The 24,868-nt window shown below is 34.0% G+C and overlaps 1 protein-coding gene across 1 annotated transcript; it reads right to left on the bottom strand.

The window, feature by feature from the left end:
- Positions 1 to 315: 315 nt before the first annotated feature.
- On the bottom strand, positions 316 to 20,617 carry LOC149896325 (phenoloxidase-activating factor 2-like). The gene is made up of 9 exons (XM_090118234.1): positions 20,442 to 20,617; positions 7,504 to 7,638; positions 6,531 to 6,682; positions 5,573 to 5,729; positions 4,965 to 5,095; positions 4,569 to 4,678; positions 2,753 to 2,914; positions 1,703 to 1,866; positions 316 to 520 (listed from the first exon to the last, which is right to left on the bottom strand). The coding sequence occupies exons 1-9, from the start codon at positions 20,454 to 20,456 to the stop codon at positions 332 to 334; spliced, it is 1,215 nt and encodes a 404-aa protein (XP_089974360.1). The 5' UTR covers positions 20,457 to 20,617; the 3' UTR covers positions 316 to 331.
- Positions 20,618 to 24,868: the final 4,251 nt, after the last annotated feature.

The raw sequence follows: 24,868 nt of genomic DNA, 5'->3' as shown, positions 1-24,868 counted from the left end.
CACATGCTATTTAAATTGTACCAATTAAAATAATAGAACTGCCTCCAAGATAATATATTTTTACCACATTTCGACACAAAGTCATAGCACAGATTACTAAATATACACTAAAGTTATATTATCAAGGGTTGCCACAGAAAAAAACTCATCAGTGTGCCCCTGAAAAACTGCCCCATGGCTATGCTATTGAAGTTGTATCAATGTATAAAAGTAACAGAACCATCTCTTAGGTATATCACAGACTAATAATAATATACTACGTATGTTATATCATATTTCGTCACGTTTCAGGGTTGCCCCAAATAAAACAACAACTTGACAAAATCATTTATTATACACTATAAACATTCGTATCATAACCCCAAGCCCCCATCCTCTCGTCTACCCATCGTCTAAAGAGCGATACTCTTGCGTACACCGCGGGTATTTCGTCCCCACAACCGATGCCCCAGGCAACGAGACCAGCGAGCGTGTAGCGGTCGGGGGCAATGGGGCAGGCGAGGGGCGCACCGCCGTCACCCTGGAAATAAAACAAAATAAAAATCTGGAATTTTTTGAAGTAAAAAAAGAGCGTGTGTGCCGAGCACACGTGTCAGAAGTGAAACTTCTTTGGCAATATTCGAAAATACCAAAATCTTCGCCTTTCTCCATGACGTGAAGATATTGCCATGGTGCGATATTGAAATTTTTACTCTCAACGCGCTTATAAAAATTTTACTTCAAACACGTAGTGATTATATTCTCTTTGCTTCAAAATTCATCAAAATAATCTTGAATTAGTTAGGTATATTGCACGCCTCATAAGCGAAGCGTTGAGGTGGGTACTACTGTCACTTCGCGCAAAACATCTGATTTTTCAAACTTAAAATGTCTTTATGTATCATACATTGCACTTGTAAGATAATACATACACACACATATTAAGAAAAAACACTATTTTTAACGTTCATGATATTTTTGATGTCATTTTTGTTATTTAAACTAGTTAAAAAACAGTTTAAAAAAGTTCTGTCTTGGACGTCCGTGTGTCTGTATGTGCGGATCCTTTTTCTTGTTAACACGATAGCGACCGAAATACTTTACTAATCGAGTCTTTTTTTTTCTCTTACGCTTGAGTATGCTCAGGAATAGAACCCTTTCATTTTTCAGGGTCTGATTCGATGTGGTTTAATTGTTATTAAATAAACAAAAATAATAATTAATAAATATTTATTAAAAAAAAATTATGAGGCGTGCACTTTTGGATTTTCCAAATTATTTTTTAAATTATAAATGTTATAGTTTTAGTTTCAGCCTCAGAAAGTAGTGGTTTAATACAAATCAATTTAATCGAAGTTGATTGAAATATAATAGGTGAACTATTTTGATCGTCTCCTTGGCACGTGAGCGTAGTTCAACCGTCCGGTCATGGGTTCGATAAGAATAATTTACCTTACATGTATCCTTCCCAGCAATTAACAGAAACGAAACTTTAACAATCACAATTTTTAAACAAAAAAAATGTTGTGTGGTTTTATGAAACCACGGTAAAAGTGAAACTGTTCGAACGAACACACACCAAAACATTTGAGACGATGTAATAAAAGTTTCACTTTAAAAAAAATAAGTGACATTGATACAAAGTTTTACATAGGTAGTTACTCCTCCTCCTCACTCCGAAGAGAAAGAAAGAAAACAAGTTATTTTATTCAAAATAGCCTACCTTACAAGTATCCTTCCCAGGCTGTCCACCAGCGCACACAAAACTCTTGTGCAACTCAAATCGCTTGCCAAGTCGTGTCTGTTTCAACTGCGCGTTACATTGGTGAAAGGGGACCATGTCGATCTCCACTTTCTTGAGTATCACCGCGTAGTGGCCTTTTTTACCTGGAAATATCAAATGTTAACGGAAAAATTCTATTTACTCAATCTAAAACTAATTTTTCAATTTAAATTTAATTTTAAATTATATAATTTTAAATTTAATCAATTCTAAAACTCGAAATATAAATGCGGTTAAACCATTACCTACACTCATGCGACGGCAAAGATGAAAATACGAAACGAACATAATCTATACTAATATTATAAATGCGAAAGTAACTCTGTCTGTCTGTTACTCAATCACGCTTATACTAAAGTACTACTAAACCAATTTTCATGAAATTTGGTATGGAGATATTTTGATACCCGAGAAAGGACATAGGCTACTTTTTATCCCGGGAAAATGACGCAATCCCCGAAATCCCACGGGAACGGGAACTATGCGGGTTTTTCTTTGACTGCGCGGGCGAAGCCGCGGGCGGAAACCTAGTTAATTATACAAACAAGTGCTAGAGTTCATTTCAATAGAAAACATAGATTTTCGCCTATGGACTATGTTAATTATACTCGGTAAGGATGTAGCTTTCTAATGGTAAAGAAATTAGGTTTTAACAACAAACATTTTTTTTGAAGTGATACTTCTTTATCGGGGTTGGAAAAAAATTTAGTGTAACATTTTTTCGTTACGCGTGACCTTTTTGCCGTTACGCGCCATCTTTTTATTATCCCTACCACGCGTGATTCGACGTATTTCTGTAAAGTTGCATATAGTAAAATATTTTTTGAAAAATAAGGTTATAAAGAAGTTTCACTTCTTACGTGTGTACACTAGTACACGCACACATTTTTTTAATTAAGTTACATCAAACTTTTCTTCACATCACAGCATTTAAGTACCAACGTATGCTATATTATATTATCTATGGTTAGTATAGACAACAGAACATACCAAAAACATTCTTGCCCCATCCATTAGCGATACAGTTCTTATTATTCTCAAACTCCTGCATGTTCTCCGGCATACAGATGACGTTGATATGATCCGCCAGCTCGAAAGGTTGGTCCAGATGAAGTAAAGCCAGATCGTTGCGGAGGCTTTTGGGATTGAAATCTGGAATTAATGAACCTTTATTGCAGAAATAATAATGTTTAACACAATTAGACACTATTAAAAATGTAAGTATTAAAGTCCCATGTCCCCTAGTGGGGTAAGGGGCAGATGCATACATCTATTTCACTGATCGTTATTTTTTTCTTTAAACGTAAGTATTTATAAATAAATAAATAAATAAATACACTTTATTCAGCACCATGTAAATACACGTAAAAAAAGAAACAGACAATATGATTATAAAGCTAAAAAGGCGGCCTTATCGCTACTAAGCGATTTCTACCAGGCAACCTATGGGTAGGATTTTTAATTATAAGAAAGAGGTGAAAACAATAGGTGGTGCAGCAATGAAAATGAATTACAGTATATTTAAACCATATAACTACTTATATTATAAATACATAATAATCTTCTTATATATAAAAATGAATCGCAAAATGTGTTGGTAAGCGCATAACTCGAGAACGGGTGGACCGATTTCGATAATTATTTTTTTATTATATTCCTTGAAGTACCAGGATGGTTTTTATGTAGAGAAAACATAAATATGTACCACGGGCGAAGCCGGGGCGGACCGCTAGTATGTAATAATTATAATTTAAGAATACCTACTTATACATTATATACATATTAATATATACGTACACATAATATACAATACATACAATATATAATATATATACCTATACAATACAATTATTAAATAAAATATAAGGATACTAACAATTTATTTGGGAGAAGAAATGGTTGAAAACTAAATTTTTAAATATGTTCAGCGATTTCGCACGTCTGATTTCAATTGGCAGAGCGTTCCAAAGAAGTATCGACTGTATATGGAAGGATTTGTGGTAAAATTTTGATTTATGGGGAGGAATTTTCAATAGCAAATTGCCAGTGCAGCGCAGATTTAAATCAACATTCGAACGAAATTCAAATTTTTCTTTAAGGTAGACAGGGGCTTGAGGATAGAAAAGGATTTTGTACAAAGATGTAAGTATATGCAATATGCATGTTGCGACGTAGACGTATGGGTAACCATTTGAGCCTCATACGGTATTCTGTGACGTGATCATACTTGCGGAGGCCAAATACGAATCTTATACAAACATTTTGCAGCCGTTCAAGTTTGTCCAATTGCAATTCAGTAAGGTCAGTATAGCAAATGTCGGAATAATCGAGGATGGGAAGGAGGAGGGACTGTGCAAGAGAAATTTTTGTTGGAATGGGTAAGAAATTCCGAATACGTCTTAACGAATGTGATGCAGCAAATACCTTCTTACTCAGTTCGTTAATTTGTTAGTATAACACGAAGATGATATAATTAAACATATATGATTAATAATAATTTAATAGAAAAGAGCGTGCGTGCCGGGTACAAGTGTCAGAAGTGAAACTACTTGGGCAAGATTCAAAGATATCAAAATCCTCGTCGTCCATGACGTGACGGTAATGCCATGACGCGACCTAAAAGTTTTACTATCAACGCGCCTATTAATATAAATGTATAAGCGTTATCTAATCAAGAGTTTAGGCTATTAATTAAACGGCTGAATTTAAAAAAGAAGGCAGTTCTCAATTCTTTATGTTATTTTTATGTAAATTTTTAAGTGTGAGATCTCTTATTTATCTGCCACATAGAAAGCATTTAACTCACCATTCCTAATAACAATTTCGCTAACAAGCCGTTCCTGTGCCTCCAAGCGTTCCTTGTTTGTCTGTGTGTCCCACTCTCCCGCCCGAACCTTTAATGTTCCTGGAGCGAACCTAGAAAATATATATAAGTATATAAAACATTGTTTATTAAAAGCCAGAGGTAGTTCGATTGCCACCCAGGGCAAATATCTGTGTGATGAACATAGATGTTTGCTCTGTGTTAATTATACATATATATAAGTCTTTATTTAAAATTATATATGTATGTTTATTAGCCATCTGGTTTCCATATCACAAGCGAAAGCCTAGTATGGGACCAGATAGTGCCGTGTGTGAAAATTGTCCTGAAATATTTATTAAAATAAATATTTATTATTGTAACTAAGTACAAACTTACGCTGCCGCAATATGTGCGCCTGTCATCACCACCTGGGGGTGTATGAGCACCCCCACTCCCACGTAACTGCCATTTAGAGCGTCTAAAAGAGCTATCACCCAGGGGAATTCGCCGAATTGCGCTTCGTTTCCCTGTAATAAAAAAAATACATAAAAAATAATAATATTGCTGTAAAAACCGTTTAGAGAAAAAAACGACTTGTTGCGTAAGGAACTAAAATACAAAAAAATATTTAATTACGATCCTAATGTATGAAACTTAAATCATTAACGATTATTACTGAAATATTAATAGTAATATTTTTATTAATATTTAATCAATGAGTGTAAAAAATAGTGATTTGAAAATATGAAAATAATTTAATATATTCCAATTAGACATTTCTATCAGTGATAAACGTACAAAACGAATTGGCGCCAAAATCTCGTATTTTTACGTCATTCTGACAGATATTTAATGTCAATGCTAAAACCATAGGTAATTTACGCTATACAGACTATAAAATTACCATATTGTATTAATCTTAGATTACAAAAGAAAAGGGTATCAATAATATGTGCTATATAAAAAAAAATTCTAACAAATCTAGGTACAATACAAATACTTACATTTCCACCAGTAATTTGGAAGTCTAGACCATTAGGGTTCCTATAACCACACTGTTTCAACAATTTAGGATCCGGTTTAGGCGCGGGATACTTATTGACAGTATCGGGTTCCGTACAACATCTTTCCACAGTTTCTTGACAGTCTTCTTCGCCAAATCTATAAAAAAAATCCATTATTAATAGGTATGTTAGATGCTAAAGTAACTCTGTTTGTCTCTTCTTCACGTTTCAACCGACTTGTTTTGGATGAAAGGAGATGGTCCAAAAATGTATGGACCAAAAACCCAGAGTCGATTTAGACAAATTGGGTATCAATGGCTTTATTATATTGCACAATTTACCCCACCGAAAAATTAATGCCCATATCCATGGGGTATGAGAGTTATAGGCTAACAAAGTATATATGGAAAAATCATGAGTAACTTGTTATTTAGCCTATAACTCTCATACCCCATGGATATGGGCATTAATTTTTCGGTGGGGTAAATTGTGCAATATAATAAAGCCATTGATACCCAATTTGTCTAAATCGACTCTGGGTTTTTTTTGGACCATCGCCTTTGGTATGAAAATAGTTTGAAACCTGAGAAAGGACATTATTATCCCGAACTACTCGGGTTTTCGTTTCACGACGCGGAAATCTAATAAATATTGTTTTAAATAAAAAAAACACGCTTTAATAAGATAAAATGATTGTATTGTTACTGATCGCGCACTAACTAAAAACCATCTTTAAATTTTCAGAACTACACCTCCGCTTACTGAAATCGGTTGACTAAAACCCACGTCACATATTAAAAAAAAGCGTGTGTGCCGAGCACAGCTGTCAGAAGTGAATCTTCTTTGGCAAGATACCGAAATCGTCACCTTACTCCATGACGAGACGGTATTGCCATGATGCGATCTTGAAATTTTACTCCCGACGCGCCTAAAGAAGTTTCACTTCAAAAAAAATTACCTGATATCCAGCATCCCCCAGCCTGTGACACTCGCGTTAGATATCTCGTTCCCATTTAAGTCCTTATCGCACAGGTAATAAGGCACACATTTGCATTGATTCCCATTGCTGTCTGTGAGATAGGTTGCGGCCTCTGTAGGCTTTATTGTGATCTGAAAAATTTGTATTAAAACAAAATTATAATACTATTTTTGACTTTGTAGTGCATAAGGAAATTCAGTAGAGGTTTAATATTCGATTTCAGAAAAAAAAAATTGGTAAAGAAAGATCAGTGGGACATATTCCTATGTAAAACATAACTACTTATTTTTCCTTTTTTTAACTTTTTAATTTATTTAGAAGTTTATGCTGGACTAGCTAGAAATTTAAAGACATCTTCAAAAAGTACAATAAAACATCAAGTAGAGTCGGTGCTGCTTATTAATAATTCTACTTATTTTGGATTTTTCTATTTTAAATTTTTAACTTTTTCCCCTTTATATAACAACAATAATTATTTTACAAAAAGAACACAGTGGAACCACAGGTAATACTGTACAATACTACTTATTACAATGCAATTTACATCAAACGAACATAGAGCTGGAGCTTGAGCAAGAGCATTATTTCGTGATGTATTCTATTAGTGTAAACCAAAACTTGTATTCAGTGTTGTTTAGTATTTAGAACTTTGCATAGAACACACAGAACAACGAAAGAATGCTCTACGCTTTACACTAAAATAATTTGACTGTGGGGTTAGAATGAGCATTCGCTTGTTTGATGTAAATGCACAGTGCTATTAGTGGAACACAGACGGTCTTACCACAAACAGTTTAAACACAGTCTAACTTTAAACCAGGGATCTGTCACTTTATTAGTTGTATATGTGAAATACGACAAAACCAGATTAAAGAGAACCCGCGCGTAAAGTTAAACCCTGTCTAAAGTCTTATTGTGGTAAGACATAGAACCTTTTTCGTCAAAAACTTACATCTTCCAATTTTTTGTCTCCTCCCGTCGTGGTGGTCGGGGGAGTGCCAAATATTTCCACCAGGACACTAGGGTCTATCGTGGCTTGGGGGTATCCCGCTGTCAGGACCAGGAACGAGCTGATGATGAAAAGCATCTGAAAATCAAATGCGTATTTTAAGTTTTCTTTTTTTCATCCCACAGAAAGCGAATTAATTCAAAAGGGCGTAAATACCTGAAATTGAACATCGAAAAATCAATCAGCACATTTTCTCTAACACCTAGCAGCATGTGTAGCATTGAGCAAAATGAGAGATTTTAAAAAAGAAAGATCAGTTTTATTTAATAACTAGCGGTCCGCCCCGGCTTCGCCCGTGGTACATGTTTACGTTTTCTCTACATAAGAACCATCCTCGTACTTCAAGGAATATAATAAAAAAAGAATTATCGAAATCGGTTCAGCCGTTCTCGTGTTATGCGCTTACCAACACATTTTGGGATTCATTTTTATATTATAGAAGATTCTGAGTAATTTAAAATCTATACTAATATCACAGTATTACCAGTGCTAATATTATAAAGCTGATGAGTTTGTTTGTTTGTTTGAACGCGCTAATCTCGGGAACTACTGGTCCGATTTGAAAAATTATTTCGGTGTTCGATAGCCCATTTATCGAGGAAGGCTAAGACGCTCATCACGCTAAGACAGGAGCGGAGCAATGCGGGTGAAACCGCGGAACACAGCTTTTTAATACAACTTTTCATTATAAATTATAATGATTTTAAAATGAATACTCAGAATCGAATGATTAATTGCTCGTTTAAATATTAAAACAACCATCTTTTGTTATGAGTAAAAAACGAATTGAATATTCAAGTTATTGACAATTATCATAAATTGACTAGATGAGAGTTGAGATGGTCGTTATTTTAAATCGGCTGTATAACGAAACAAGTTTTCAGTTAGATCAAATAGTTATATTATGTTTTATCTATACTAGCTGCGCTCCTTCCTTGATAAATGGGCTATCTAATTCCGAAGAAGATCACAATCAACGCGTAATGAATAAATGCTAGGTCATACTTATCATTTTGTGACGTCACTCCTCAGTTACAACTCGGATTTTCCTCTACACGATCGATTACTCAATTTGGAAAAACATTTCAAGTGATACGGATTTAAGATCGGTAAAACAAAACTGTTTATTTTTATTTTTTATTTTTTTATTTTATTCATAATTTAATTTAGAAAACAAAGTTTACAAAAAAAAATAACAAATAATTTTTACCACTTGCAGTGACAAAATAAAATTCCGTTATTTTTAAGTGATGTTAAATGCCAAAATTCTAAAAAAATGCTGTGTCTTTTGTTCTCTGGCATCTACAGAGTTGTTTAGAATTTAGATTAAACATTTTATAGATAACTAGCTTTCCACCCGCGGCATCGCCTGCGCAGTCAAAGAAAAACCCGCATAGTTCCCGTTCCCGTGGGATTTCCGAGATAAAACCTATCCTATGTACTTTCTCGGGTGTCAAAATATCTCTATATACCAAATTTCATGCAAATTGGTTCAGTAGTTAAGGCGTGATTGAGTAACAGACAGACAGACAGAGTTACTTTCGCATTTATAATATTAAGTATGGATTGCAACGAAAATACCAAACTACGATTTCATAATAGTACCTCTAAATGTGGTTTACCGCGGAATTTCTTAGTTTGGTACTAAATAAGTAGGTAAAATAGTAAATCTATACCTACTAATATTATAAAGCTGAAGAGTTTGTTTGTTTGAACGCGCAAATCTCAGGAACTACTAGAAGTAACTATTCTCTAATCTGTGCTACTAGTCCGATTTGAAAAATTATTTCGATGTTAGATACCCGATTCATCGAAGATATATCGATATATCGAAGATAAGGCTATATATCAGGCTATAGATAGGCTATATATCATCACGCTAAGACCAACAGGAGCTGAGCACTGCAGGTAACACCGCGGGGCACAGCTAGTACATAATAGGTACATTAATAAGGCAGCTATAAAATAGCACATAATTTATCCTGTTCCAAACCGGGTGAAGCCAAGGCCACTATTTGACCTAAAATAAATATTTTATCATACAATATTTAACTGATTTTTATCGCAGATAAACTTTAAGTCACTGACTTCTATAACTATACGCTTTAAGTCCAAGTAAAAAGCATTTTACGGTTGGTCCTCACACTATCTCTACATAGTGTAAAACAAAATGCGCATTCCGTCTGTCTGTTCCTACTCCCTATGTATGTATATATGTTTATCACTACATAGTATAAAACAAAGTCGCTTTTTCTGTCCCTATGTCTCTTTGTATGCTTAAATCTTTAAAACTACGCAACGAATTTTGATGCGGTTTATTTTAATAGATAGAGTGATTCAAGAGGAAGGTTTTAGTATTTAATTTATTATGTTTTAGACAAAGCGGGCGAAGCCGCGGGTGGTAAGCTAGTAGATATATAAAACTACACAATGGATTTTGGAATAGAGTGGTTTCCGAGGAAATGAGCATATAATTTTAGGCACCACGGGCGAAATCGTGGGCCGAAAGAAAGTTAATATCTGCGAATTACCTACGTGGGTTACCGTTTATTATTCACTGACTGCGAAAGAAAAAGAGTTTTTCCAGTTTAAGTACGTACTTATGTAAGTTTTATAATATACTTACATACATGCTTAAACCAAAGTAGGTACCAAAGAAATATATATATTAATTCTTTGGTACGCCGAAAAACCCAAACCACTGGACGGATTTTGACTTATGAGGTGTCGTTGTAAACATTATAGAACTGTGGTATTGACATAGATTACTTAAATTACTTAACAGTTGGTTTTGATCATAGGTCAAAAAATTCTTGAAATAAAAATGGTTGAATCATGGGCAGAAGTTGCTTGTAAAAAACGAGAATGACATTATCATCCATTGTCCTTCATTATTCATCGAATTATAAACAAAGAGCTAAGTGTGTCATTGTAAAAATAAATCTGTCTTAATATAAACTAGTCGATCGTCCCGGCTTCGTTCGTAACTTATGTCAGTCAGAAATAATATTTGGTGAAGTGTAGCCAAATCGGTCTAGTAAGTAGTTTCGGAAGTTAATCCAATTTACCCTCTATGCAAAAAGTGCAAAATTTCATTGTTATCGGTTCAATAGTATTTGCGTGAAAGGGAAACAAACATACATAGATTACATACCCATACATCAATCTTTTATATTAAACTAGTGGTTCGCCCCGGCTTCGCCCGTGGTACCTACATGTTTAAACTATCCTATCTCTCAAGTTAGATCGAACTGCACATGGTGTGCGAATTTTATCATCGGTTAAGTGGTTTAGGAGTCCATTGAGGACAAACATTGTGACACGAGATTTATATATATGTATTAAGATTGTGCTTAATAGTAATTATAAGGGGGTCGAGGGTGCTTATAAAAATAAATTACTATCAAAAAGGAAAACATGGTGACATAGAAGAGGTTGATAAATATTCTAATAAAAAAAATGCTTTAGCTGAAAAGTTTGTTTGGTGGGTTGAATTCGCCAATCTCAGGAGTCCGATTTGAAAAATTATTTTATTTTTAGATAGCCCATGTGTCGAGGAAGGTTCTAATATACCTAATCACGGTAACACTAATAGGAGCCTAACAATGCGAGTCAAACTATGCGGGGTAAAGCCAGTGATCAATGTCTAGGGAGAAAACAGGAGAAATCGTTTGTATGCGTATGGAGTAAACCTTAATTATTAAATTGGCAATATAATGTCATTATAGAATTAATGATTCAACATGTACACCATTTTGATCATGGTCATGGTCAATGCTCATGGAGTCACATAAAGATATCAGTTCTTATTTATTCGGCAATAATTTTATGAATTTTGTAAGCCCAAAATTACATTTGGTGTCTCAGGGTTGTGTATTGTTCCAACAATTTATTGAACCGGTTTTTGTTAAGCCAATAAGTCTGTTGCGAAAAGCGCTAATATAGTCAGTCAGTTAAAATCACGTTTTTAAAATATTATTTTTATATTTTGGAAATAACGCAATTGAAAAAAAATATTAACACCTCTTTACACGGTGACAGTCAATTAAAAAAAAGTAATAAAAATGCAAACTCATGTCAAAATTTTAAATTTCGAACAGCCGCGCTGGACAATCCCAAACTCGATATTGTCATTGACCCGTCAGTGACCTTGACGCAGCCATCTTGTTTTCATGTGATACGAAGTGCATTACGTTCAGATTTAATAAACGAAGGTTAAATAATGTATTGTTTATATTGAATATGTCGGTTATCCGTTTACAAAGCATTTGATGTACATAAAAAAAAATAAAAAATAAAAATCTTTATTTACCAAAAAAGCAGTACATTACAGTTTTATAGGAGATCCAAACTAGGCTGTTGCCTGTGTCTTGGATCTAAGAAATGTTATACAGGTCTCTAAAAAGTCTAAAGTTTAGTTACATAGGAACACTTTGACATTAAAATAGAAATATTATTTATTTAACAAAAAGTGTGATTGTGTATAAGAGGGTCGTGTGTGATTGTGTAAATGAGAGTCGTGTGTGATGTGTGTGTGAGTGTGTTTGTGATTGTGTGTGTGTGTGGTTGAGTGTGAGTTTATACTTCTGTGTGTGTATTTGTACTATCAATGCTTTATATTTTGTTCCAAAAACGGACGAGAATAAAATTTATTAATTGCTTTGTTTTCATTCTTACGTTTAAACCAGGTCTTCTGTGTCGCTATACGTTAATTCGTGAAGCCAGGATTTCATTATCTTGTTGCATTTGTGCAAGTTACAATTCTTCAGTGATTTAGTTTTGCAGACATTATTGTAAGTGTGGATGAGTGAGTAAGATGGACTTCGTCTAGCTATTTTTGAGTTGTATGCAGGAAGTGGGATACGATATTTTCTTTTCCTTAGTAATTCCTCGTAATCGGGGCGTGAAGCAACAGATTTGTGGGTAAGGGTAACTGCTGATAGTATGTATAGTTGGCGGACGCGATGAACATTGAACTCCCGATACAGTTCGTTTGTCGGAAAGCGGAAAGGCTTTTTTAGAGTTACTTTGATTAATGCACGTTGTGCTCTCTCCAATTGCAGAAGGTGTGATTTAGCGGCACTTCCCCAAACGGAGATGCTGTAATTCATTACGGATTGACAGAGAGATATGTATACTTGTCGTAAAATATTAATGGGGGTACAGTTGCGGAGCTTCTTCATTATGAAGATGAGTTTCCTTATTTTAACTGAAACTTCTGTTATATGTTGATTGTAGTTTAGGTTGCTATCTAAAGTAACTCCTAAGTATTTTATAAACGGAGTGGTTTCGATGTGATTACAGTCGCATGTTGAGTGAGTGATGTTGGGGTTGGTACAAGTATGAAGTTTAATAGTCTGATTTGGCAAAAGCTTTTGATGTGCGGATTTTGAGAAAGACAAGAATTTCGTTTTCCTAGGATTTAAGGTGAGTAGGTTTTTGTTGAGAGCTTCTAGTATGGTTAATAATCCTAGTTCTGTAACCTTTTGTGCATGTTTCCAATCTTTACCGTGAAACAGAACAGCAGTATCATCGGCATAAGCAATTGTGTGGGAGTTTTCTATAGTCAGTTTGAGTATATCATTAATGTAAATGGTGAAGAGAGTGGGGCCGAGAACACTTCCCTGTGGAACACCGAATTCTATTTTTTGTTTAGAGCTAAGGTTACTGTCAATTTTTATGCACTGAGTGCGGTCCGTTAAGTAGCTCTTAAACCAATTTAACGCTGTGTCTCTAACTCCCATTACCTCCAGTTTCTTTGCGAGTAGTCCGAGTGATATCGTGTCGAATGCTTTAGCCAGGTCTAAAAATACGGCTATGCAACATTCTTTATTTTCTATATGTGAAGATATTAAGTTGGTGAGTAGGGAGATAGCATGTTCTGTTGATTTGTTTTTTCTAAATCCGAATTGATTATCTGAAATTAGTTGATATTTGTCTAAGTAAGATGTTAGTCGATAATTCACAATTTTTTCAAGTACTTTTCCAAGTATGTTTAATAAAGCTATGGGTCTGTAGTTTTCCGGTTGGTTTTTTATTCCACTTTTATAAATAGGTATCACAACTGCTGTTTTCCAGCAGTTTGGGAACACTCCCGTCTCTAAGCTTAGGTTGTATATGTGAGTTACAGGTTTGATGATTTCAGGAAGAATGGCTTTTATTGTTCGGACTGTGAGATTATCTATGCCGGGGGAGCTATCATTATTTATGCTGTTTATGAATTTGCGTACTTCAGTTTCGTCGGTGGGGGAGAGGAAGAAGGATTGAGATGCTGTGTTATCTGTTTTATAAGAGTTGATTAGATCTCCTTGAGATATATTTAGTTTTGTTAGGATCTTGTCGGACAGAGTTTTCCCGACTGAAGTGAAATATTTGTTACAATTGTTAAGAGAGCTGTTTATATCATTATTTGTATGTAGAAGTTCTATCGAAGAATTAGTATGATTAGAGGGATAGCTTATGTTTTTAATGGTTTGCCATAGCATTTTTGTATTAGATTTATTTTGATCTATTAGAGTGCTGTTGTATTGTATTTTCACATTTCTAAGAATTTTATTACAGAAGTTTCTATATCTTTTATATATATGTTGGCGGATTTGATCGTAAGGAAATGCCTTGGCTTCTTTATGCAGTTTGTCGCGGTGTTTAATGCATCGAATTAAGCCAGGGGTGATCCAGGGCTTTATGTTTGTGCATCTGCGACTTACTTTCATTTTAACGGAATGTTTTTCTATGTTCTTGGATAATATTTCATAAAAATAGGAGGAAGCCTCGTCAACATTTGAAGAAGAGAGAGTTTCATTCCAATCTATCGCTTTTAGTGAATGTATGAGAGCGTCTGTGTCAGTTTTTATTCGCCATCGAGGCTTGTTTTGTGATTGCTTTGACTTCACGACTAGGCCAATAACAATGTCATGATCCGTTATAGACGATTGGCAAATGGCACCATACAGTTTACCGGACGCTTTGATAAAGATGTGATCGAGACACGCATCACCCCGTGTGGGTTTTGTGATAGTAGGAAGTAGACAGTGAGAAGACATGAGACATAAATAATCTAAGGACTGTTGACATGTTGGGTTGCATATATCAATATTAAGATCACCGGCTACTATCGCTGTAGGTTTATCACTTATTGTTTGAAGGAGATTATCTAATGAATAAAGAAATAAGTTGTTGACGGGAATGGAAGGGGTACGGTAGATTCCCAGGAGAGATATGTTATAGTTAATATTTAGTTTTAAACTATCGGCGTTGGCTATTGAAGAATTTACCATGACTGTGTTGTGACAAACTTTAACGAATATAACTACACCACCAGATTTATTTATCTGGTTGGAGGAGCGAAATGTGTTGTAACCAGGTAAACTATCGATTATGATGTTTTCGTATAGCCAGCATTCGGTTAAAATTATAGCGTCAAATTTATTATGAAATCTACTCAGATTTAAGGCGAAGTCGTCGAAGTTGCGTTGGATACTTCTAATGTTTAACGATAATACCGAAAATCCGTTTGCGTTTGGTTTAAGTTTGGAATTATTGTATTCTTCTATGGACTGGTAGGGATGACATTCAATACAGATAGATTCATCTAAATCATTGCTTACGTTAATTAATGACATACTGACGATATGAGTTTATAACAGATTGTTTTTTCTTTAAGCAAGATTTTGTCATCCCTATAATGAGTTTGTGTAAATTTAAATTTTGTAAAAAACTTTTATTATAATATGCATAATAATTATGAGTGCAACGTGTTGATGTGTATGATAGGAGGTGAGTGTGTGAGTGAGTTGTGTGTAATAGTGTTTTGTAGTGGTAAGTGTGTTTAGATAAAATTATTTTAATAAAGATATACATTCGTTTAAATGAAATTGCAAAGAAGATAATATTGAGATAACTTAAATTAGCGCTCTTAAATACAAAAATTAGAAACAAAATTATTATTTTAAACAATATACGTTTTGGCCATTGGTTCACACAATTAGTGGGTATACAATAATTATTAGTGTGTTTACATAACATTATTTTAATAAAGACATATATTAGTTTAAATGAATTTACAAAGACAATATTAAGATAACTTAAGTTAGCGTTCTTAAATACAAAAATTAGAAACAAAATTATTATTTTAAACAATGTTCGTTTTGGCCATTGGTTCACACAATTAGTGTATTTATATAACATTATTTTAATAAAGACATATATTAGTTTATATGAAATTGCAAAGGTGATAATATAAAGATAACTTAAATTAATATACAAAATTAGAAACAAAATTATTATTTTAAACATTATACGTTTTGGCCTTTGAATCGCACAATTATGAAAAATCTTTAAATATGTAGAAGTAATAATAGTTATATTGTTTTCCATCATATTTTTATACAAACTTATTTTTGACTCGTGCAACTTATTTATAGTGAATTTTTTCTTAATAATAATTATGTAATTTATAAAAGGTTTGAAATATGAAAAATTAAAAATATAATTATGTTGTAGATTAATACTTAATAGGAAAGTTTTCACTAAGGCACATTTAACATGTGTTTCTAGAGATAAAGTAATTAAATTACGTCTTAGTTTATATCTTAGCATAAAACATAATAAAATAAGAAAGAGATTAGGGATTTGTCGAGTTTTGAAAAGGGTTGAGTATTTGGTGGAGGTCTTCATGTTTTTTGATAGGAATTGCAGGATTCCCTTCTTGTTTGCGGATGTAAACCACGCCGTTTTTAATCCAGCAGTACTTGTATCCATGCACCTTTGTTTGTTGCCGAGCGGCTCGAAATAAATATCTGTTTTCTTGGGTTAGACGTTCGTTGAAGTACAGATTTATGTTATTAAATTCTGTTGCACCGAGTCCTATGTCCAGAGTGTTGATGGAGCGCTGCTTCATTTTACCAATTTTAAGAAATTCGTCTCGTTTGTTACGGCTCAAAAATCGGACAACTAAAGGTCGAGGCGATTGGGAGAAGTTAGTTTTAGTAGGACCTTTATTTTGCGAGTAATTGCGCGAGGGGCCCACCCGGGTTGTAAAGTCCAAATCAGATTCTTCAATAGGAAAACCTAATTTTTGAGTGATAACGCGGAATGTATGAGCGGGGTTTTCGTTTGGAGTTTCTGGAATGCCTATTATTTCTATTTCATTGCGAAGATGAACTTGTGCGTTTGAGTTCATACGATCTTTGAGTTCAGTTATGATATTGTCTAATGTAATTATTCTTTTTTCGTGCTGTTCCAGCTTATTATCGTACTCGTCGAGTCGAAGGTTGCATTTTGATATATGTTCAGTAAGCGACAGCATTTGTGACTTTATTTCCCCGACGGTTTCTCTGATAAGCCTCATTTCGTGAACGATAGCACTGATTGACACGTCGTTTGTGATATCGGATGGGCTGGACGAAGCAGATGCAGTACAAGTATTGTTTGAACTTTGTATGTAGCTTGAGTTTTTCGGCTTGGTTTGTGAAATAATTATGTCGATATTCGAATTTATTGGAGGACATAAAGAACAGGTCCAATTTAATTTAGACTCTTCGGTAATTTTTTTATAATCTGCTATATTTGCACATACTGTGTGAAAGTTATGAGAGCATTTAGAACATTTAATACTGTGTTGGTTAATTTTTATTATTTTATTACATGCTCCGCAGTTGCAAGCCATATTTTTAAAATAAAAATTTGTTTCAATTCTAAAAATAGAATATCGGTTACGCAAATTCCTTACTTATGTCGCGTCGCTTCAAATCTGCGACGGAATATTTTCAAAAATAAGAGTCCGTCTCTTTCCCTCGTGAGGTGAAGTGGAGCTGCGCACCGCAAAAATTCACTGAATTTAATTTTGAAGTTATTTTAGAATGACGTAACACTGATCGGCACTTTTACACTATTTTGAGACTTATTACAAGATATGTAGGATTATTATACTGTGAGACTATTATTTTAAATTTATGAACACAAAAAACACGTCTATCCCTGATGAGCTTCGTAACTAAGATTTTTAAATGTATTGGCATTTGGCAATGGCAAAACCTTCTTCCCCTGGGGGCTGGGGCCGTCGGTATCTAAGCAAGAATTCCCCACTTAAAGGCCTAAGCAATTTTTTTTTTATAAATAACTAGCGGTCCGCCCCGGCTTCGCCCGTGGTACATAATATTTACGTTTTCTCTACTTAAGAACCATCCTCGTAGTTCAAGGAATATAATAAAAAAAGAATTATCGAAATCGGTTCAGCCGTTCTCGAGTTATGCGCTTACCAACACATTTTGGGATTCATTTTTATATATAAGAAGATTATAATGATACTTAATTTTAAAGATCGTCGGGAAGTTTGTTTAAATTATTATTTACAATTTCTATACACTTTTCTCGTTGCGTTGAGGGTTTTATTTAATTTTTATGCCATGGACCTAAAAAAATGCTATTAATGCTGCTAATATGTATGTGTAGCCTATATTTATATGTATATGTAATATCACTCAATGGAAGGCGAGACAATTCGGTATTTTTGTTATTAATGAATATAGCAGTAACTATTATTCATTTATTATTTACTAGAGGTCCGCCCCGGCTTCGCCCGTGGTACATATTTCGCAATAAAAGGTAGCCTATGTCCTTTCTCGGGTATCAAAATATCTCCATACCAAATTTCATGCAAATTGGTTCAGTAGTTTAGGCGTGATTGAGTAACAGACAGACAGACAGAGTTACTTTCGCATTTATAATATTAGTATGGATTAGATGGTAAATTATTTAAATTTATTTAACGTATTCTGATTGACGCGACCTATATTATTTAATTTTTATTTATAAAACCTTACCTCAATTACGAAACCTAACCTAATTATATTTGTTCTTCTAATATATATGTATTATAAAGGCGAAAGTTTGTAAGGATGTATGGATGTATGGATGTTTGTTACTCTTTCACGTAAAAACTTCTGAACCGATTACAATGAAATTTAGCACACATATAGAGGGTAACTTGGATTAACACATAGGATAGTTTTTATCCCGGAAATCCCACGGGAACGGGAACTATGCGGGTTTTCCTTTGCAAACGCGGGCGAAGCCGCGGGCGGAAATCTAGTTATTAATAATTATCGATTCCTAGTCAATAATCAACCGCCTCCTTGGTAAAGAGGTGGGGAGAGAGGACGGACGGACGGACGGAGGCGTGAGCGTAGAACCTAGGGCATATCCGCAGTTTCCATGGTAGGTACTCGACCGCTTCGTTTTCAATTCTTTGCTATGACTTTCTTCAATATAATTGAACGAATTATGAAATTTTTTACTGCGACCGCCATCTTCACACATAAACACAGCGCTTGAAGCGCCTCTACCACCTACCAATAATAATTACTGTAACTTCTTTACGATATTATGATCAAATAATTTTGATCATTTCACGGAAAAACCGCGCGTTTAGTTGCCCATATCGAGAAACGTTTTTTATCATTGATATGCTCAAACCACATCATGATGTGGCCAATAGACATTCAACCATTTCATGGAATACGACCATTTCAGGAAGTGAGCAAATCTACGATATGGCCACGACATATGCATAATGCGCCTGTCTCTTACCCCACTAGGGGATACAGGACTTCACTTTTAGTACCTAATTAATCGGTAAAAAAACTGTATACAGGGTGTCCCACTATTGGTATACTAAGCGCGAAGGGACTTGTAGTTTTGCATACACTGTTATGTGATAACGTAAAAAAATAATTAAACAACAAAATAACGTCAAAATTTTTTTGCTAAATTTTGCCTGAAAATCCATGTTTTCTTCTCTAGCTTCGCGCAGCCGGCATATACCGCTTCGCTAATGTGAGCATTATAGCAAAATATTTTTAAAGTAATTTTGTTGTGCTAAACTATAAGTCCCTTCGCGCTTAGTATACCAATAGTGGGACACCCCGTATAATACTATATAAATTAGGAGATTAGTTAACTGCGTACAGTCTGTAATATTTGCAAAAAACAGGTTTGGTATGGTAATATTTGACTACGTATGTTTGTATGGAATTTTTGCACAGTTTCTAAACTTCACATAAAAATTGAAAAAAAAGTTAATGGCGGATTTCTGGCGCCAAATTATGTCTTCTCGTTTGATTTCACACATGGTAATTTTAATTTACACTAAATACTCTTCACTCAATATTGCAAAGAAGAAAGTTTTCGTAATGCAGAAATAATATAGGTTAGTCTATTTTGGAGATTTTTTCGAAAAACTATTCAGCCGATTTACTAAGGGTAGGTAACTACTAGAACCAGACCCTTTTTTATTTTTAATTTTATCAATTGTTTTTTAGGAAGCGGAACTAAACAGCTTTTATGAATAGACCATTACATGTTATATACATAATTAGATAGATAATTAGATAGAACATTGCTGTAAAAATTTTCGTGATAAGTATATTCAAGGGATGTTCACTGCATAATTTATTATTCAATTTATATGTAATCCTACTAATATTATTAATGCGAAAGTTTGTGAGGATGTATATGTGTGTGTGTGTGTTTATTACTCTTTCACGCAAATACTACTGAACCGATTACAATGAAATTTAGAACACATATAGAAGGTAACTTGGATTAACACATAGGATAGGTTTTATCCCGGAAATCAAACGAGAACGGGAACTATGCGAGTTTTTCTTTGAAAACGCGGGCGAAGCCGCAGGCGGAAATCTAGTTCAGTAATAAATAGTTAAGTATAAATTGAAAATAACTCTACATTTACACCTCTACATTTAAAAAAACAGGTTGTTTTTTAATCATCATTTTATTTTAACATCACTATACGAAACCAGTAACATAATTCTAACAAAAAATAGTGAAGACACAAAGATGACACAGGCTAATTAACTTACATTTAGTTCTTCCATTTTGATGTATAAAAAATAGTTAATGTCTTTTTAAAATAATATTCACTACACTTCTAAACACACTAGGAACTTTTTTAATACAAAACGCCTTGGTCAGTTAAAAAAAAGTATTTTGGCGCGAGCGTGCGCGCCTCGATTCACACACAGACTAACTAATAAATAAATACAAGAACTTCAAGGAAAACCGCTTATTTTATAAACGATGATTCTTTGTCTAATAATAATTACAGTGAGATGAACGTGGTTAGTTATTATTTTAATAATATTTTGATAGTAATGTCCCTGTTGCAGGAAAATATTAAGCTTGGTCGTTTTGAAAGTTAAAATTTATTGCAATGCCGTTATCATGTATATTATCTTGGGGTCATAATATTTAATTGAGATAATAATATGTCGACGATTAAAATGGGTGTGCAAATTGCTGGTCTATCATTTATGAATCCTTCACATTAATAGATATATATGTACTTAAATAAATAATAGTTTAAAAAAACTAAAAAACACGCTTTTTATAAAAAACCGAACTAAAAAATAGAAAATTTTATCAAATTAGTGTATTGTCATCGGTCCTCAATAAATCTACAAAGTTTGAACGAAATCTGGCCGTTTAAAGTGGGTCAAAATCGCGCCCAAAGAAGTCGGTTACAAACAAACATACAGGTGAAGCTAATATAAAGCGTGTAAAAACACTGAAATTATTGTATTGTCACCGATCCTTGACTTCACAGAAGGAGGGTAATGTTTTTATTTTTTAAGAATTTCATTATTATCCTTATTCAGAGTACAAAGTAGAATATTGAACATCTTTACCTACTATAATACTATCTAGTATAAATCCATACTAATATTATAAATGCGAAAGTAACTCTGTCTGTCTGTCTGTTACTCAATCACGCCTAAACTACTGAACCAATTTGTATGAAATTTGGTATGGAGATGTTTTGATACCCGAGAAAGGACATAGGCTACCTTTTATTGTGAAATATGTACCACGGGCGAAGGGGGGGCGGACCTCAAGTAATAAATATAATTTAAAAACATAATAGACTACAGGCCTATGTTGAAAAAGTTATAATGGGTCATTTGAACCACCAGGTAACCTATCTAGAACGATATAAGAGCATAAAATAATAAGATTCAGCGCTATGCCGTGACTTGTAAGCTGTCCACCTGAGTGCAGTAGAGACAAAAGACAGAGAGACAAAATCAAATGACTAAATTTACCCCGGCAATTGTCGGAAAATTAAAATAAATTCCGACTTTTTGTACAACCATTTTTGTACGGCATCTGTGTCATACTATTTCAATACTGCTTTTAATCCATTATTCCGCAACGCCGTGCAAAAATCATAGAGACAAGGGGAAAAAATCTCTACCTGTACTTTAACGAATTCTCATCTGCACTCAAGTGGACAGCATCTACATGGGCCTGTAGTCTATTAAAAACACGATGATTAAAACAATTGAAATAATTATTGTGTTGTCACCGATCCTTGATAAAGAAGATCAAAATCTAAAGGAGTTGTTCACATACAGGTGAAGTTAATAATAATTATTAATTATTGATAAAATCATGTTTATAATGCTATGATGTAAGGCATACTTTACATCATAAGCCAGTAGAAATTGACACTAAAAAACCCTAAATTCGCAAAGCACGATGTAGTGATGCATTTTTGGTATGTTGTTTGGATCAGTTTATCAGGCGAGATTGTATTCAAGCGCTTTCCTATCTATCAATAAAATATAAGTAATGAGAACCTTTCTTCTTTTCTGTAACGTCGGAAAAAACTGGACATTTCATGTATAATGTAGGTACCTACCTGCAACGAGTCTGTAAGACGCAGGTTTTCCCGCGTGAACGATGTGATGGGAATTCCGGGATAAAAAGTATCTTGTAGGTACATAATAACCAATAGCTATTAGCCTATTAGGAACTTTTTAATTTTTAAAACACAAGATAATTCAAGTATTTTCCATAATATTTGACTTATTGACGTACATCTTCTTAATACCTATATATAAATCTCGTGTCACAATGTTTGTCCTCAATGGACTCCTAAACCACTTAACCGATTATAATAAAATTCGTACACCATGTGCAGTTCGATCCAACTTGAAAGATAAGATAGTTTAAACATGTAGGTACCACGGGCGAAGCCGGGGCGGACCGCTAGTACCTATATAAAAATGTACATTATGAGAGATAGTTTCGTCGTTTAAATATTTATAAAATGTTAGTTAGGATGTGTAGCGAGGATGTGTTTGTAATTAATAACCAATAGTATCGCTTCAAACTTCAAACTAAATGAAGCGATATGACTGGTTCTTTAATTAAACACATTCCTCGTTACATATTATCCTCGCACATTATTGGCGGAAAACACAGATCACAGAAACTAAAGGGAAAAGCACCCTAACCCTGTTTTTCTTTTGACTTTTCTTCCCGCCTAAACCACGAAAATTTTGAAGCAAAGCCACGGGCGGAAAGCTTGTATGCAATAATTTAATATAGGCTGATCTGTAACTTGTCTTAAGATAGAGGAAGGAAATTCAGTATTTACATTGAGGACGGTGGAAAACACCCCCGATAAGTAAAATGCAGGCGAAAAAAACCATTTAAATACAGCAATACATAGTATAAAACAAAGTAGCTTTCCCTGTCGATTTTGATGCGGTTTTTTTAATAGATAGAGCGATTCAAGAGGAAGGTTTTAGTATATAATTTATTAAGTTTTAGACAAAGCGGGCGAAGCCGCGGGCGGTAAGCTAGTAATCAATAAAACAGTGATGCTAATTTAAGTATTATTTTTGATGATTATTATTCGGTGATTTTATTTGAAACATTTTATGGGCCTCTTCACAATGGGCAGCGTTGGGTGAGTAGAGGCAATCACGATGATGTAGAGCCTAGAGGGCCTAAATGTCTGTGATCGGCCGTACCTAATTGTACATGTTTTTTCATAATCGCCGTAATGGCGGCAAACATCGACGATCATTTGTTTGACCAACGCTGTCCAATGTGAAGAGGGCCCATAAAATGTTTCAAATAAAATACCCGAATAATAATCATCAATCTATACTTAATATTACATATAAAGCTGAAGAGTTTGTTTGTTTGAAAGCGCTAATCTCGGGAACTACTGTCCGATTTGAAAAATTATTTCGGTGTTAGATAGGTAGTCCATTCATCGAGGAAGGCTGTAGATAAGTGTGCACAGGCGATGAGGCGATTATTCCGTAACTATAACATAATATATCAAAAAACTTTAAACTGATATCGAAAGTACTTAACTTAAATTTTTAAAAATAAAACGAGAAATACCTATCCAAAAATGTTACATTAAGCGCTCCCGTACATTTTATTTCCCATACATTTTGTATTCATAGCAGATTTTCGAAGTGACGTCCTCATTGTGTAATACAATGTGGAGCTCTATTTACAGTTTCTAAATGAACTTCCCTTCAAATTTACGAAGCAATTAAAGCAGAAATCCAAAAAAAGAAAGAAAAAGCGAAAATCTTTCATATTAAATGTAGATACATGGGATATTCATATCTCATACTAAATGTATGGGAGGGTTTAAAGTTATTTTTTTTAGATATTTCTCGTTTTATTTTTAAATTTATTATGGCCATTTTACTCATTAGGTTAAGTATATTCGATATCAGTCTAAAGTTTTTTGATATCTGTAATAGTTACGGAATAATCGCCTGTGCACACTTAACGATTACACCCTAAGACCACCCTATATCATCACGCTAAGACCAACAGGAGCGGAGCACTGCGGGTAAAACCGCGGAGCACATAGCAACTGCCAAAAACCAATCAGCGGTTCCATCAAATTTATGACCGTGTCAACCGTTGCTTAAAATAGTTTTTTCAGTTATAATTATATGTGATGTGTTACGGTTTTTTCCTTCCATGTTTTTACAGTATGAGGAAGACAGCTTATAAACAGATTAAAAATGTGTTGTTTTCAGTTAATATTGTAATGGGTTTAAACTATGTTTTGGATTTTCCGTGTGCATATACCTATTTAATTGTTTCATTGTTACCTATTTATAAAATCCGGGTAGGCTGTAGGCATTATAGTTTTATTCAATAGTAGTCGAGTTATTTTGTAGATTATTTATTCGGTAATCACCACAGGTAATCACCGTAAAAAGTAGTAATAGATATCTTCAAAATTCTATCCTATACTACTTCCTTCCTATCCTACTAATATTATAAATGCGAAAGTTTGTGAGGATGTGTGTGTGTGTTTGTTACTCTTTCACGCAAATACTATTGAAGCGATTACAATGAAATTTAGCACACATATAGAATGTAACTTGGATTAACACATAGAATATGTTTTATCCCGGAAATCCCACGGGAACGGGAACTATGCGGGTTTTTCTTTGAAAAC

This window comes from Colias eurytheme, chromosome 29 (assembly GCF_061535395.1).
Source record: "Colias eurytheme isolate Ceu_HAF_F1 chromosome 29, ilColEury1 Martin Lab GWU primary, whole genome shotgun sequence".
NCBI classification, from domain to species: Eukaryota; Metazoa; Arthropoda; class Insecta; order Lepidoptera; family Pieridae; genus Colias; species Colias eurytheme.
The sequence above is the reverse complement of the archived record's forward strand: the minus strand, read 5'-3'. Positions and strand labels throughout refer to the sequence as shown.

Bases quoted from the DNA above. Each gene is read 5' to 3' on its own strand.
- LOC149896325 (XM_090118234.1), bottom strand. The intron at 5,096-5,572 runs GTAAGTATTTGT...TTTTTATTACAG, and splicing joins TCCAAATTACTGGTGGAAAT to GGAAACGAAGCGCAATTCGG. The intron at 4,679-4,964 runs GTAAGTTTGTAC...TATATTTTCTAG, and splicing joins GGCGCACATATTGCGGCAGC to GTTCGCTCCAGGAACATTAA.